This window comes from Camelus dromedarius, chromosome 20, assembly GCF_036321535.1.
Source record: "Camelus dromedarius isolate mCamDro1 chromosome 20, mCamDro1.pat, whole genome shotgun sequence".
NCBI lineage: Eukaryota > Metazoa > Chordata > Mammalia > Artiodactyla > Camelidae > Camelus > Camelus dromedarius.
The window spans coordinates 5,676,142-5,694,063 of record NC_087455.1 but is presented as its reverse complement, the minus strand read 5'-3'; the positions used below and the strand labels follow the sequence as shown (position 1 = coordinate 5,694,063).

The window sequence follows — 17,922 nt, the reverse complement described above, 5'->3', positions numbered from 1 at the left end:
CCCCCCACCGCCTCCTTCCTTTCTCAGTTTCTTAGCTCTTCAGTTGCCTTGAGAGGTATACTTTATACTGTGTCCACACATTTTTTAAATTTTTTAAATTTCTTTATCTCCTCTCTCGTTTCTCACGTCCTGCTTCAGACCTACCTCTGTAGAAATAAATCACATTGTTCATCTGTTACAGTAGCCCTTATTTTACAGTCTTTCTCAGATGTCTTTTTGAGCATTTTTAATAAACATTTAGATTTTGTAAGACAGTTCCTTCCCTCTGTGCCTGTGTGCTGTGTTCTAGGTTTCGTTTTAGTTGAGTCTTGGGCAGTGACTGGTTTATGGGGGTGTTAACTGTGGTTGGCACTCCTCGTCCACTTCCAGTGCGTGAGATGCTGCTCGCCTGTTAGAAGCCGGTGCTGTTCTCAGCTGTGGCTGAGGGACACAGGTGGGTACGTCAGGGTCCCTGCCCTCAGAGAGACCACCACCCCACCTCCTCTTAAGGAAAGGAAGGTAGGCAGGAATTGCCAGGACTGGAAAAGACTGTGATGTTTGAGGATATTAAAACTTTAACTTTTTGATAAATGAACTGCTTGGTGCTTTTCCCTGCGGCCGGGCATTATGGTGTGCTGCGCGCCCCCCTCCCCGTGGCCACTCCCAGCATCCGTGCTCCCGGGGGTGCCCTTCCCTTGAGACTGTCCAGACCCTGCAGCAGCTTTAACTGACAAGATGCGAGCTTCCAGGCCTGGCTTTAAGGAGGCCTGACGGCTCCAGCTTTTCTGATCTTGGAAGCTGAGCAACATATGAAGACCTGTTACCCTGAGGCCACCATAGGAAGTGGAAGCACTGGTTACCCGGGGATGGGAGTCAGACCTGTAAGAACTGAGGCGTTCTGTTCAGTTTTCTTGTTGTTTTAAGGGTGAGAGTGATGTTCTTTACAGCTCTACGTCTGAGCTGAAATGGGTAGTTCTTGGAACCTGGTATTGTTGAGAAACAAGTTGAGAATGGCTAAAATCAAAAGCAGGAGAGCAGCGGGACTGGGAGGTGAGCTGGCCTCGCACAGCAGTGCCAGGACATGGGCTTCATTCAAAGGATGGCTGGACAGTTGTATTTTTAAATAGAGATGTGACAGGGTCACCCTTGTGTTGAGCCCTCTCTGCTGATTGAAGGAGATGGTGATACAGAGATAGGATTCTGCAGTGTGCGAGGTGAGAGATGGTGATGGTCTGGACGGAGTGGTTGTGGTGGGACTACAGAAAAGTAGGCAAGTGTAAGAGAGATTCAGGAGGTAACACTGTCATGCTGTAACGACTCACTGGACGTTGACTAAATGCCCTCTGTGCACTGGTGACGGAGCAGTGAACACAGAAGGCCTAGTCACTGCCCGCATGGAGTGAGTGTCAACTTTCTGGCTGGAGTTGCTGCGTGGGTGGCAGTGCCATTTGCTGGGCTCAGGACCTCTGGAAGGATAATGTGTTTGGTGCTATGTTGGCAGAGGTTACAGGCTCAGCTGTGTGTGGAGGTAGAGGTCAGTAAAGCACCCCTTTGTTAGGCTAACCGGCTTTTTGGTGAGTGCCCAGTTAAGGGAGACCTTTTAGTGGAGACAGTGACATGTTCTTGAGGCTTAGTTGTTTATGAAATGACAGCTTAACTGTCATTGTTCCCCACAGAACAGTGTCATGTCACAAATACAGTTTAGATCAATTAAAGCTAGTTCTTCCTTGGTCTTTACCAAGGAAGAACATAATTATTGGATTCTATACATTATGCAGTGAAAGGTACACTTACTGTATGTTGGCTCACCATCTTTATAATCATTTGAAGTTTCCTGTTTACAGATGTAACCTTTGTAATGTGATAGCATATTTATAATCTAATAATTGGCATCTGGAGAAATATTAATGGTCTTAGAGATAACACTTTCCCCTTCCATTCAAATCTATGCATTAATTAAATCATTAATAAAAATGAAGGCTGAAATGTTTTAGGTTCTTTGTGTCCTTCTTGCTAACATGGTCATCAAACAGAAAACAAACCCTGAGTTAAAGCAGCACGGACTTATTCGGAAGGATTTCTGGAAGGTCAGGGAAAGGGACTGCCAGGAGAACTCTGAGCCTGAGGCCTGTCAGTGTCTCTGAGGTCAGACCGCAGAGAGTTTTCTCTCCTAGGGGGAGTGGACGAGGCCAGAACGTGTGGGGCAGTGGGCAGGGTGGTGGTGGGGGGGGCACTTAGGGACAGAAGGTCGAGATTGTCTCACCCTGAAGCTGGTCGCTGGAAGCAGAGGGCCTGTTGCGGAGTCGTGTGCCTGGCCAGGGTCGCGTGTGCGTCACATTCAGGAACCTGAGACAGGACAGAGGCTCAAATGGAGTTTGATCATGTCGGGCTAAGGGACATTTTCTGGTGGATCAGTGGGGACAAACAGGTCACTTAATCTTTTATGGGGCAGAGAATGGGAATTGGTGGGGTCTATGACCAGAGCTGACAGGGCAAGAGGTCACCCAGAAACGTGCTTGTTAGTGTGGGAAAGCCTTGAGAAGACTCGGCAGTTGTGGGCACCAGTCTCCGTGAAGGTGGATGTGTGGGGTAGAGGAGACTTGGCTGAAAGTTTGCGCAGACGTGGTGAGACCCCTGGGTGCCCTTCCTGGCTGAGAAAACCAGGCATCTGCCCTTGTGGACTGAGCAACAGAGGATTACCAGTCATGTGAGCAAAGTCCATTACATAGCAAGAAGCAGATTCGCAAAACGGGGAGGGAAGGGGGCTCTGTTGGAGGAAGCAGGCACTGTAAGCTCCATGGTGGGGGCTGGGGGTGGGGCTACTGCCTTTAACATCCTCAGAAAGAAAAGAACTTACATACTTCCATAAAATATTTGTAAATGCCATAAAGGAACTAATATAAGAAAATACTGTTAGTCATTAAACATTTGATAGTAGAAATGAATCAGTGGGTATGTAGGAAATGTACTTAAATCCTCCAGAAAGTAAAAGAGAGAGAAGCTGAAAGAGAAAGACAGAGAAATAAGAGAGAAACTTAGAAATCCAACTCAGAAGGCCCACTATCCAAATAACAGAATTTCCAGAAATATAAAGCCGAGAAAACAGGGAACAAGAATGAGGTAGGGTGGGTTTTGAGACACGGATTTTCCCCCCACCTTGTAGTAGTATTTGATATTTTAAACTCTGTAAGTATGACCTCTGTGTTTTTTAAGTAATTTGCTTTAAATTAAATTTTAAAAATCCAAAAGTAATTACATGTAAAGGTTAAAAACAGATAATTTAGTTTTTGTTGAAGACCAATAAAATGAAAAGTGGCTAAGGAAAAAATGCCATTTTGATTTTTTTTCAAGTACTTCAGGAAGAGCACTTTAGTTACCATAGTTAGAAACACAAGGAACAGTTTTCTCTTAAAAACAGCAGCAGCACTGCTGTGGCATGGCTCATGGGAGGGGGCCCACACTAGAGCAGCCACTACATGGGTTTGCAACCAAGAATCTTGCCAAAAAGAACGGTTTCTCTCTTGGTAAATAGGGCTGACTTTCTGTTTGGGAGCAAGAAGAATTGATAATTATAGTAAGGCTTTTAAAAGTTGTGTGAGATTCCTAATAATCATTCATTCATCCGTTGTGTATTTATTGAGTGTCTGTTATGTGCCAAGCATTGTTCTCAATGATTTATGTACATGGACCCATCTAATCCTCATAAGAGCCCTACAGGGGTCCTGTTGCCATCCATCATTCCCAGTTTACAGTCAGGGAAACCAGGGCACAGAGAGGTTAGGTGGTTTGCCCACGGTTACTCAGTAGGAATATGGGAGACCTGGCTATTCTCAGAGTCCAGAGTCCCCTTAATTCACTTCTCTGCTTGTTAAGCAAAGAACCCCGGGCACCTAGGCCAGATCAGTTGTCCACATTCCCATTGCCAGTTATGTCAGAAAGGTTGATGGATTTTGTCATCAAGCTCTTGTAAGTCCCTGAAGTCTTAGAACCCGCTCAGGCCAGTATGCTCATTGGTTGGCTTACGGAGGATTAAGTGCTGACCAGGAAGAAGAACCCAGACACTGATAGTGACCAGCCTGGTGCCCATTACAGGATAGCAGGTATCGGTCTTCCTCACCAGTGCTCTTCATTCCAGCACTTCTCCTGGTGGATGCTGAATGTGTGCTGAAATTGTCAGCATGTCAACTTTGGAATTCTGGGAACTAACTTCATTTACTGTTTGTAAATTTTGGCCATCATTGAAGTGATTTGGTATAAATAAATATATCGGGGTTTTTTTTAAATTTTATATTTTTTAGCCCCTGTTTTATCTGGTTTGTGGGAAGCATTATAGAGTAATGCGTGCAGCAGGAACTTAAATATTTGTCATTAATCAGTGCTGTGCAGCATACTGCAATGTTTCTTAACATTCAGGAAATAAATTACTTTCCTTACTTCGAATATGAATGTTACAAATTTGTTCTTTTATTTTTTCTAGTTCAACTTCGTGGGAAAACTTTTAGGGCCACGTGGCAATTCTTTGAAGCGTTTACAAGAAGAAACTTTGACAAAAATGTCCATCCTTGGGAAAGGCTCCATGAGAGACAAGGCAAAGGTAACACTTGTTATGTAGTGTACTTTTAGATCCTCCATTGTGTTAAAATGTATTATATGAACATTAACTAGGATCTCAAATGAAACTACATGAAAATGCTATATGTGGTGATATATTTGTGATACTATTTAGAAAAATGGATCACTCTGGCCAGTTTGAAAATACATAGTATTCTAAACCAAAATCTATTAGTATTACTTTCATTTGTAGAGTAAAACAGTAGTACCTGTGGTTTTGATTCTAGAAGCAGTGCCTTGTAGAAAGTACAGTGGTGTTGAAATTATCGTGTAGAGAAATAAAAGTCATTTGTAATCTCACCATCACTATTTTCATTTTAGATTAGTTCCTTCAGGTCTTTTTTTCTACACCCGTGTTTCGTATAGTTGCGTTTATAAAGTATATGCTTTTATTTGCTCTTTTTGCCTTTCTTTTGATATTGTATGTATTTTATCAAGTCAAAATTGATTATAAATGTTTTAATAACTGCTTCCTGTTCTAACACAGGAAGCAGTTATTAAAAGATGGCAGATACATAACATTTTCCTTATTTTACACTTAAGAAAACTGAGATTCAGAGGGAAGATACATATAGCTCAGTGGTAGGGCGCTTTCCTAGCACGCACGAGGTCCTGGGTTCTATCCCCAGTACCTCCATTAAATAAATAAATGAACAAACCTAATTACCACTGCCCCCCGCCCCCCCCCCCAAAAAAAGCAGACAAACAAGAAAACTGAAACTCAGAGAACCTGAACATATTATCTGGGTTAATCATGGAAGTTCATTGTGTTATTTGATTAAAACTTGGCTATGTATCAGACTCATATAGATGCTATATAATAAGAGTCCCCTGCCCCAATCTGTTTAGGGTGGAACCTCAAAATGCACTTTCGGTAGGTGTTTAGATGATTGCAGTGCCAGCCAGGATAGGGCAAACTGCTCACTGAGCATCGCGGCCTCAAATGATGTGACTCTGATTCCCGACTCATGTATTCCTGCCGTCGGGAGAGCGTGGAACCGTGTATTGGTCAGCTGGTCAGAAGTTAGTGCATCTTTTTGGAAATCATCCCACCCACCTGCTACATTGTAATCAGAGCCTCACTGCCTGAACTCTTAAGTGCTGATTTCAGTTGATTCTTCTCACTAATTTTAGTTTCAGTCTACAGGAATTCTCAGTTAATAATATGTTTATTTCTAAAGAGATTTCCATTACTTCATATTAAAAATCTCATCCTTTTAGATTTTCAGAGTGTTCACCATTTAAATTCTAATGTGAACATAATTCATTTTCTTCTTGTATTTGCTACTTGGATGAAATTATGGGGCCATTACTGACACACATCAGCTCATCATGTAGCGTAACGATCGCTATAATGCTTCGGTCTGCTGAGCCTTCAGTTTGTGCCAAACACGTTGGATGTTTTGCCCACATCATCTATATTACAGAACAATAGAATAGTTGATAGCTGTAGCTGTGTAATAATGGTTATTGTTACTGTATTTACCATTTGAGTGCTTATTATGTGCTAAGAATAATTCTAAAGACTTTTTATGTCTTTAGAGTTACTACGACTCCTTTGTTACTGTTAAAAACTCCTTTATTACTACAGCAGCAACCCTTTGAGCAGTAGGTACTAAACTGTTATCATCCCGCTTTAAAGTCACCCCTTCAAGATGAGGGTAAATTAACCTGACCGTCTGTTGCTTTTGGGATTTGAATGCAGAACATAAAACCAACTCTGGTATTCTTTCCCAAACACCACATTGCCTCTTACCATTAACCCAAAAAGTAGTCGCATAATAACTACTCAGTCTATGGAGTTGTGTGCTGGATGTGATTATGATTAGAAAACCTCCCTTTTCCAGCTTAAGTTTATAATAGAAATGAAAATGTTTGCCTTTGAATCAGTAATTATAATCTCTCATTAAAAGCATTAGTTTGGTTCCATATTAGAAAAAGATAAGAAATGTTTATTTCAGTAGTTCATGCTTTCAAAGATGAACTACTGTGCATAGAATCCAGTTTTGAAGACTTAGCTGTGGAAGGCAGCTTGTCCAATCAAATGATTGAAAATGTTCTGATTAGATCAAGGAGTAGGTCATGGTTGACATGAAAGAATAGTCCTTTTCATTCTTGACAAATTTTGAAGGAAATACATAGGATACTATGGTAACTTATATTTGCTCTCCCTTTCTTCAAATTTTTTTTTCTTTTCTTTCTGGCCCACTTTCCATAAATGTGAAAGAAACTAGCGTTGACTGAGTGCCCACCACGCACCAGGCGTGTCCTGGGCACTGTGCACACAGCCTCCTTGGCCAGGCCTTTGCACCAACCGGTCCTCTCAGTCTTCTCAGTGGATCTGCATTAGTATACATACGTTAACACCAAGTTGATTTTGCAAATTAATCTTGGCTTACATGTAATTTGTCTAAATTCACACACCTGGTGACCAGCATGGCTAAGATTCAGGTACATTTGACTCTTAAATCCCCTGCCCTTTTCATGCTCTGTGTTTTTTGTTTGTTTTTATTGAAGTGTAGTCGGTTTACAATGTTGTGTCAGTTTCTGGTGTACAGCACACTAGTTCAGTCCTACATACACATACAATATATTTGTTTTTATATTCTGTGTTTTAATCTCTCTTTTCTTTGTAAGAATTCAAATTAAGTAGCAAAAGTTGAAGCCTGAAGAGGTGAAGTCGAGGTTGTGCGTGCCTCCTTGGCCTCTTAGCTAATGCGGGAGTGAAGAGGTGTTGCTGCCTGGAATTCCTAGGGTTCTCACTCGCGTGGGGTAGACTTTTTGGAGAGGCTGTCAAGGTTTCCTGCCTTTTGGAAATCACTTTAGTGGGTTTCCACTAATCTTAATCTGCCTGTCTGATTTTAATGTTGAGAACAAAGACTATTAAAAGAACCATTTTCCGTAATTGCCACCCTAATGAAGTCTCGTTAGGAAAAGATATGGAGCAAAGTCAGTTGTCCCTTAATGATCTGTTTGTTTCCCTCCTATTTCCCCTGAATTTCATCATATCAACCAAAAAAAAAAAAAAGCTTTTTAATGTTTATCATAATTATGTAAAATCCTGTAATAAAATATTTCCATCTTATTTATTCATTGTTTTATTCTCAGATATAGTGCCTGATCTATAGAAATGTTTTTTGAATGAATATATGAATGAACAAATGAACATAGAAATGAATAAATAGCACTTACCTACTCATTCCAAAACACTTATTGAGCCCCTGCTGTCTACCAAGCACTTCTCTAGACAAGGAGAGTGCAGCACCAGACAGGGCGCTCCTGGGTTCTGCTCTGTGGCGGTCACCTTCAGTGAGAGCCATGAGGAAGTGGGGACAAGTGAAAAGTCCGGTATCTTAAGAGAGTGGGGACTGCTTCGTAAGGGCAGCACAGCACACAGCGCGACCCGTGCACAAGTGAGCCTGGTTGCTTGGCCAGTTTGAGGGACACGGAGGAGGTCTGTGCAGGCCTGGAGGGGTTGAGCGAGGGAAGCTGGAGGAGGCCAGGGAGCCGGAGCCGAGGCCGTGGGCAGGGCTGGAGACAACCTGGCAACGACAGGAAGCCCTGGGGACGGCAGGGTCAGATCTGTGCTGTAAACGTTCTTCCTCAGGTGGTGGTGTTTGCTGCAGAGTGCATCTTTTGTGACAGCCACATGCCAGATAAGCTCAGCTTGTGTTAATTTTCCTTTTCTTTTCTTACATTGACACACTTTTGAACATAGTTTTTCTCTCTTCAGGAAGAAGAGTTGAGGAAAAGTGGAGAAGCAAAGTATTTCCACCTCAATGATGACCTCCACGTTCTCATTGAAGTTTTTGCACCCCCAGCAGAAGCCTACGCCCGGATGGGACATGCTTTGGAAGAAATCAAAAAGTTCCTCATTCCTGTTAGTACAATTTTTCTTGATAGTTAATTTGTACTTCAAGTCCTTCCTTTGTTTTAATCCTTGATAATTCTTATCAGTAATTATTATTTGCATAGCACCTTATCTGTTAAAGTGTCCCTGTGAACTACTTGGCATCATTCCTTCTTTATATAAAGAAGGATTTTTAAAGAGATTAGATAATACTGCTAAGGTGACAGGCCGAGAAAATTGACAGATATGCATTGGGGACTCCAGTCCTCAGCTTTTTTGTGACACTGAATCACCTCTGAGGTTCATTGCTCTCCAGCACAAGCTCGTCTGTGTGCCAGGCACGTCCTTGGGGTTGAGCGTGTAACGTGAGTGGACAGGCCCTGCCCTCGAGGCGCGTGTGGTTTGGGGGAGAGGACACATGCAAGTGGCTTCTGGGCAGCGTGTGAGCAGAGAGGAAAGGCGTTGTGCAGATAGTTATGTTTTGTTAACAGTTGATGGTCTTTTTTAACCCTTTTCAGACACTGACATTGCTGAGAATGTGATCATTTAAAAAGAACGTATACCTACCTCCATCACAGAAGTTAATTTAGGTATTTTGTATAATTTTCCTGTTCTAGATTAAAAAAACTAGAACGTTGAGCACTTTGGCTCTTCAGTTTATTCTAAAGAAACTGTCACATCTGCCAAACAGCTGTCTGGGATAGGACTGTGCTCGGCGATTCCAGGCTGCTGTAGTAGGTTGACTTACACACAGCAGCACGTGTGTGATTATATTGTCTGTGAGGAAAACTGCCATGTTTATAGAGACGGGATATTTTAAATCATGACGGTATTGGAAAAGCCAGGGCATGGAATTGTGTTGTTTTAATTTGCGAGCTTAACATAGTTAACTTTTCTGTAGTTCCCTCAAGCCAGGATGACAGTCCTATTATTCATTTAGTTTAAAAATAAAGTTTTTGAGTGCTTTCTATTTGATAGACACATGTGAACTCATAAAAGACATGGTCCCTGCCCTTATGGAGTTTATGTAATGGGAGGGACAGATAAGAATCAGATATTTATATAAATGACTTTAAAATTGCAGCTATGACAGGACTAACTAAGGAGAGGTGGTCACTCACCATGGGCCAGGGAGTGCCGACTTAGCCAAGTAGGACAGCTTCTGTTTTCCAAAGGCAGCAGCACCCGCCTCCCACCCCATCACTTTACACTCTTCCACCGAGAGGTAGGATCCAGCTTCTTCCACCCGGATTCTGAGCTGGCCCGAAAACTCTTTTGCTTAACCCAGGGTCACACAGATTGTCTGCTGTGTTCTCTTGTTAATATTTTATCGTATTAGCTCTTTCATTCAGTTTAAGTTACTTTTTGTGTATGGTGTTAGATTAGGATCGAAATTAACCTTTTTTTTTTTTTTTAAATGAACATCCAGTTGTCCCAGTACCATATGTTAAAAAGACAATTCTTTCCCTGTTGAATTGCCTTGGCATCATTGTTGAAAATTAACTGAGTATAAACATATGGATTCTTTTCAAGATCTCAGTTCTCTTCCATTGACACATACTTATCCTTACTTCTGTACCGTCCTCTGAATCATTTCAGCCTTATAGCAAATTTTGAAATCCAGGTTCCGTAAATTCTGAAGTTTAGTTCTTTTTTAAAGCTGTTTTGGCTGTTCTGGCTCCTTCGCATTTTTGTATGTATTTTACATTCATCTTGTCAATTTATACTAAAAAGAAAGCTTGCTGGGGTTTTGACAGATAGTGTGTTGAATCTGTAGATCAATTTGGGGATAATTTCTGTCTTAACAATATTGAATCTTCCAATCTATATACATGAGATGCCTCTCCATTTTTAAAAAAGATGTTTAATATTTTTTCTCAGCAGTGTTTTATGGTTTTCAGTGTATCAGTCTTGGATTTCTTTTGTTAAATATATTTCTAAGTATTGTATACTTTTTGATGTTTTATGAATGGAATTTTTTAAAATTTCACTTTCAGGTGGTTACTAGAGTATAGAAATGCAGTTGATCTTGTATCTTGTGACCTTGCTGGATGTGGTTGTTAGTTTTAATGTGCGGAGTTTTTTAAATGGCATTATTGGGATTTTCTGCATAACAGAATCACATGATCTGTGAATAATTCTGTGAATGAAGAAAGCTTTACTTCTTCCTTTCGTATCTGATGGCTTTAATTTTTACTTAATTTTTTTCCTTATTATACTGACTACAACTTTCAGTGCATTATTGAATAGAAGTGGTAGAGATAGATATCCTTTCCTTGTTGTTTTGAGTGTTTTACCATTAAGTGTGATGTTAGTTATAGGGTTTTTTTTTATTGCTGCCTTTTATCATGTTGAAGACATTCTCTTCTGTTCCTAGGTGTTAAGAGTTATTTTTTAATCACAAATGGCTGTTAGAGTTTGCCAAATGCGTTTTCTGTCCATTGAGATGATCATGTGGTTTTTCTCCTTTATTCTGTTAATAACAGTGTGCTGCATTACTTGATTTTCAGATGTCAAGCCAACCTTGCATTCTAGGTCATGAAATATAATCCCTACTCAGTCATGATATATAATCCCTTTTATATGTTGCTGGATTTGGCTTACTAATAGTTTGTTAAGGATTTTTACATCTGTAATTATGAGGGATATTAGCTTGTAGTACAGCATTTTTAACAGACTTTTATATTAATGCACACACTTTATCATTTCTGGAGCTCTCTACTTCTTTATGTGGATCGAGTTGCCATATGGTTTTACTTCTTTTCAGCCTGAAAGACTTTGTTTAGTCTTTCTTATAACATAGGTCTGCTAGCAAAAAAAAAAAAAGGTGTTTTTTCTAAGAATGTCCGTTTCACCTTTACCCTAAAACTTTGTTTATAGGCACACTTTTTTTTTTATTGCACTTCACTTTATTGTGCTTCAGAGATACTGTGTTTTTTACACATTGAAGGTTTGTGACAACCCTGTACCAAGCAAGTCTGTTGGTGTCATTTTTCCAATAGCATTTGCTCACTTCATATCTCTGGGTCACTTTTTGGTTAATTCTGACAGTACCTCAAACTTTTTCATAATTATTATATGTGTTACAGTGATCTGTGATCAGTCATTTTGATATTACTATGGCAACTCACTGAAGGCTCAGATGATGGTTAGCATTTTTTAACAGTAAAGTATTTTTTAATTAAGGTATGTACTTTTTTTAGACAATGCTATTGCACGCTTAATAGATTACAGTGTAGTATAAACATGGCTTATGTGCACCAGGAAACTAAGAAATTCATGTGACTTGCTTTATTGCAATATTTGCTTTATTGCAGTGGTCTAGAACCAAACCCGCAGTGTCTCCAAGGTCTGGTTATGTATAATTCTTGGTTGACAGTTTTTTTCTTTGAGGTGGTGAAAGGCCATTCTTCTGTTTTATGGCCTCCATTATTTTTGATGAGAAGAGTCATTAATTATTTTGTTGTTCTGTACACGATCTGTGGTTTTTGCTCTTGCTGCTGCCCAGGCTTTCTTTTATCTTTGATTTTCAACAATTTGACTATGGTGTATATGTCTGTCTTTCCTGTTTGTTAAGCTTTGTGGCTAGTGGGTTTATCTTTTTCTTCAGATGTGTGTAGTTCTCAGCCATTGTTTCTTTAATTTTTTTTTTTTTTTCCTTTCTCTTCCTCCTCTACCCACCCAACCCCAGATTCCTGGTGTGTGTATGTTGGTATACTTGATGGTGTCCCACAGGGCTCTGAAGCTCATTTTTCTCCATCCTTTTTTCTCTGTGTCTTTTAGACTGAGTAGTTTTAATTGACTTATCTTTAGGTTCACTGATTCATTCTTGCTGTTGAGCTCCTCTGGTTAACTTTTCATTGTAGTTACTGTATTGTGGTTTTTTTTTTGTTTGTTTGTTTTTTTTTAAATCTCTTTTTTTGCTAGGCCAGATTTGGGCCCTCTGCTAGGCAGTTTCTTCCTATTTTTTTTTCCCCCCTGCCCTGGGTATGGGTGATATTGTCCTGTTTCTTTGCATGTCTCTTAGGTTTTTGTTGAGAACACCACATTTCAGGTAGTGCATTGTAGCACATCTGATTCTGATCCATCTTATTCCCAGGGAGTTATAGTTGTAGGTTTTTTTCTTCCTTTTTTTCTTTAATACTCTAGTTGGACTAAATCTGCCAAGTCCATCTCCTTCATGGTTTAAAGTTTTGTTAATTTTTTTCCTTCTCACTTTTATTTTTAAGCCTGGCCTGCTAGAAGTTTTCTCTGGGCCAGCCTTGCTGAGAGATCAGCCAGTGACTGGTAAGAGGTTGTGCTCAAACACCTGTGTTAGTAAGGCTTCCAACCTCTGCTGGTGGAATTGGGCGTGCATGGACTGTGCCTCCAAGAGCTAGTCAGTGTTCAAGTCTGTCCTGGCTTTTACTTTTGCCGGGAATCCTTGTGGCTCCTTTGCAAGCACACACACTCACTGTCAGGCAAGGCTGTGTGGAGGACTTCACTTTCTTCATCCTCCACTGTCCATGTGCAAAGCCCTTTATTCGGTCAGAGCTGTGCGAAGAGCAGATCAGGGCTCTCTTTGGCTGGTAAATTTCTGGCTAATCTGCCAGTCTGTTTGTTGCTTATCCCACCAAAACCTGATTCATTACCAGTATTGACAGTGCTGCTGGGCATGAAGTTTTTTCACACTTTCTTCCAAATTTAAGTGAACATCCTTCTGCTGGTTTTCATGGCTTTCCCCGTCTTAGTGGAGCTAACGCGTCCTGTGGGCTGGGGAGGAGGGGTGGTAGCATCTCCAGACAGGATTGCCACAGACTCCGATTTTTCTTATCTGAGAGTTAGCAATTTTTCACAGATAAATTTATTGTATTTTCAATTTATTGTATACCTTCAGTCAGTTTTCAGAGTCCTGCAATTGTTGATTTTAACTATTTGGTCAGCTTTTGTTGTTGCTTTTTATGGAAAGTCTTTGCAGATCTCCTCAGTTATACTGGAAGTTCCATGCTCTCTCATAACCTTTAATTTTTTTTTAACTTAGGTTGTTTTGGACCTCTGTCCATATGAACATATGTAAGATTTCACTTCATTCTTTTTAATGTCTGTATAATATTTCATTATATGCATGTTCCAGAATTTTTTATTAGTCTTCATATAATGAACATTTATTTCTTATAGATTACAATTCAAGTGATGATTCCAGGATTAACCTTGGACATAAATATTAGCATATTTTGGCAAATATATCTGAAGAGCACATTTCTGGCAGAGAATGCACTGAATTTTAATAAATTACTTTTAATGATTTTATTTTAAAGTTTTTTTCCCATTCTCCAAGCTAACACATTTAAATAGATTCTCAACTTACTGGATAGAAAAAAATCCCATTTACACATATTTAATTAGAATGCTAATCAATTTTTTACTCTTCACAATTGATGACAGTGTTAGTGTTAATGTTATAATAGTTTCACTTTTTCAGATGAGAAGCTGAAGTGATAATTTACTAATGACTAGTTTAAAATGTAAAATTGTAAGAATAATTTAGTCTGCAAGCTACCATGTATGACTTGGTTTCCCTACTGATTTAAAAGTTTTATTTCAAAGACCAAGAAAATTGTAACTACAGTGTGTATATCAATAGTGTCTTATGTCAGAAGAAACAGTTAACATCATGTTTAAAGAAGTGGTCTAAGATCAGATAGCTGGACAGTCCAGTTGGTTAAATTTAAGCTTAACCTCAGGTGTGATTGGTGCAGATTCCCATGGGTTTTTTTCCTAACTACACTGTCTGCTTTAAGATGTACTTTTACAAAGATGAAGTATAAAATTAGGCTGTAATTCTAGTTTTTGTGGCACCATTGTGAATCACCTAACTTAGAACAGTGTTTTTCTTTTGTTTTTATTTTTTTTAACTTTTAATTGTATTCAAATAAGTCCTCATTTACGTTCTTTTCACATGGATCTATTTTTAACCCCACACAATTTTGTGTCCTGCCTCCTAACACTTTTCCACAGGGCAAATATTTAGCATTTATGTAGCACGTTTTATTTAGAATGCACTTTACAAATAATTTATTAATTACACATTTTTAGTAAAATGGTAAGGAACATATTAATAGGCTTATTTTAGAGTAGTTGAAATAATGATAGATTCACATGAGTCTTCTGAGATCACAATGCCCCAAATAAATTAGAGGAAGAATCCATATTTGCATCTGGACTCCAACCTTCGCTGATCATAGTGACCTGAATTTGCCTGCACTTGCCCTGCCCCCTCCCCGCAGGTGTTAGCTGGGCGTGACGTCAGCTTCCTTTTTGATGGGTGTCCCTGTTACTTTCCTTACTCCGCGATGCCTTCTTCTACAGGTTTTAAGTTATTTTTTTTTTTGAGTCCTGCTTTTGAAAAATAAGGAAGAGAGCATGTTTTTCTATAAATTTACTAAATGTATTTTGTATTTCTAATTCTGAATAATTCAGTATACTGTCTTACCAAATCTTTTATTCTTTCTCAGGTATGCTTGTTTCTTCTGTCATCAGATCCTCTGTTCCTACTTTAAACTGTGGTCCTTCTCTCTTTCTCTTCGTGGCCAAATAACCTGGGAGAAGCTGCCTCCTTGCCTGTGTCAGGGACTTGCTCGCATTCACACTTCATTCTGCCTGGGTGGCTCCCAGCACACCCTTCACCAAAAAGGCTGTTTCTGAAGGCCTTGCTGCCTTTACTGCTAGTGGAGCCCAGGAGCCAGGGCTGGGCCTCGCGGCAGATGTGAATGCCACACCACTGCCTGTGGCTTTCATTGTGTGATCACTTGCCTGACCTTCTCAGGTTCTTGCCATGCCTTCCGTCTTCTCTGTGCAGGCCTTTGTCCTGCGTCTTGCTTTATACTGATGGTCAGAGCTGGGTCCTCAGCCCTTCTCGCTCTGTGAACGTGCCCCAGGCAACCCTGACTCCTGCTGGCGTGGTCTGCCAGAGGTCCTCACAGCCACCTTCAGGCTTGGCTGTTCTCTAGGGGGACTCACAGGACTCAGAAGCTGTGTTACATTCTATGATTATGGTGTATTTCAACAAAGGGATACAGGTCAGAATCAACAGAGAGGAAATGAGTGAGTCAGGAAAACGCAGGCTCCGGCTTCCCAGTGTCCCTTCCCAGTGGAGTTCCACAGGACACCTCTGATTGTCCCAGCAACGTGGTGTGACCACACTGTGTAGTGTCGCCACTCTGGGAGGCTCACTTGAGCCTCGTGTCCAGCATTTTTATTGAGCATCAGTCATATAGACATACAATGCCTGTGCTCTGACCTCAGATACTCAGAGGCCACCACCACAACCCCCATTTTGGAGCCAAAACAAATGTTCCCCACCAATCTGGCCAAACAGGTACAGCACGGCCTGAAGCCTCAGGCATGCGGAAACACCCACCGGGGGCTGAGAGGTTATCTGCCTTGATGACATGCCCCCCTCAGTAACGTGTGGGGCCTGCATAACCCTTCCTTGCCCGTTTCTATATCCGTATCTTTAACTTCTGAGTTTCCGAGTCCTATGTCATTGCTACAGGACGTCTCAGTTTGTATGTACCATAGGCCACTGCAGACTCAGCAGGCACAAAGTTGATCAGATCATGATGTCACTCCGTCACTGATTCTTCTTGACTTCCAGAAACTGGTTGACATTCTTGACTTTGCTCATATACTGCCAGATCCAGTATATTTCCATTTCTAATAAAATTAGACATTGTAAGTAACTCCTGTCCCTGTCCTCCCTGCCCCTCCCTGCTGCAGGCTGTCTTTGCCACATGCTGGGATTGCTCAATGCTTCCATCTGCTGTTTTTGCCTCCTCTGTGTGTTTTTTTCCCTTTAATATCTTATGGAGATATAAATCACATAGCATAAGATCGCTCACCTACATATTCACAGAGTTCTGCAACTGTCACCATAATCTAAGTTAAACCATCTGTATTACCCGCAAAATAAACCTGAACCAACAGCAGTCACTCCCATTCTTCTCCCTCCACAGGCAACCGCAGATTACTTTTCCTTCTTTTTACACAGCCTTTATGGAGATGTAGTTCACATACTGTACAATTTACCCATTTAAAGTATACAGTTCATAGGATGATTGTATATTCACAGTTATGCATAGCAATGATCGCTGCAGTTTTAGGGTTTCATCATCCCAAAAAGCAACTCCATACCCAACGGCAGGCACTCCCAAGCCATTCTGTTCCCCGCGCGCTCACACTTCTCTATTTTATGCAGCCACTAGTCTCTCTAGATTTACCTGGGTTTTGACATTTCATATAAAACACGTACAATATGTCTAGTTTTTTGTCCTGACTCCTTTCACTCAGTGTTTTCAAGGTGCATTCGAGTTGCTTTTTATTGCTGAATAATCTACTTTATGATATACTGCATTTTATCTGTCCATCAGTGAGGACTTTGGGGTTATTTCTGTTTTTTTGGCTTTAATAAATAATGCTCCTGTGAACATTCATGTACAGATTTTTACATGAACATATGTTTTTATTTTCTTGGGTTATTAACCTAAGAGTGGATTTGCTAGGTCAGATGGTAACTATGTTTAATATTTTTGAGGTGCAACTAAATGGTTTTCCAAAGTGACTGAACCATTTTACATTGCCACTAGCAAGTTACAAGGGTTTCAGTATCTCCACAGTCTTACCAACACTTGATATTGGCTGTCTCTTTGATTTTTGCTACCCTAGTGGTTATGTTTGTGATATTTCATTGTGGTTTTGATTTGTATTTCCATAATGATTAATAATGTTAAGCTTCTTTTCATGGTCCTATTGGCCATTTTGTATCTCCTTGATACATGACTATTCAAATCCTTTATCTTTTAAAAATTAGGTTGTGTGTCCTCTTTTTATTTTTACTATTTATTGTTAGTTGTAAGAGTTCCCCATATATTATGAACCCAAGTTGCTTATCAGATAATATGATTCAAAAATTTTGATGGTCTTTTTGTAGCAAAATAGTTTTAAACTTTGACTTAGTCCAATTTGACTGTTTTTTCATTTGTATTTTTGGTATCTTATCTAAGAAATCAGGATGTAACATAAGGTCATGAAGATTTACTTTCATGTTTTCTTTTAAGGGTGTTCACTTTTAGCTCTTACATTTCGGTGTCTGCTCCTTTTTCATCTAATTTTTGTGTATGGCAAAACGTAGTGAGCCCACTGTATTTTTTTTTTTTTTTTGATGTAGATGTTCAGTTGTTGCAGCACCACTTGTTAAAGAGACTATTTGAAAATCAGTTGACTATAATTTATATCTGGGCTCTCAATTCTATTTCATTGATCTTTATGTCTGTCCTTTAAGCCAGTACCACACACTCTTGATTACTACAGCTTTATACCAGTCCTCCAACTGTGTTCTTCTTTCTCTAGACAGTTCTGGCTGTACTAGATTCCTTAGATTTCCCTATAAATTTTAGGATCAGCTTCTCTATTTCTGCAAAGAAGCCAGCTGGGATTTTGATACG

At 40.1% G+C, this 17,922-nt stretch overlaps 1 protein-coding gene across 5 annotated transcripts in view; it reads left to right on the top strand.

The window, feature by feature from the left end:
* The window catches only part of KHDRBS3 (KH RNA binding domain containing, signal transduction associated 3), a 139,023-nt gene that overhangs the window by 60,936 nt on the left and 60,165 nt on the right, over nt 1-17,922 (top strand). For all 5 annotated transcript variants that reach the window (XM_031439671.2, XM_064476814.1, XM_064476815.1 and 2 more), the window contains exons 3-4: nt 4,457-4,573; nt 8,324-8,470. In XM_031439671.2, the coding sequence (XP_031295531.1) occupies nt 4,457-4,573; nt 8,324-8,470 (264 nt within the window). The remainder of the gene's footprint in view (nt 1-4,456; nt 4,574-8,323; nt 8,471-17,922) is intronic.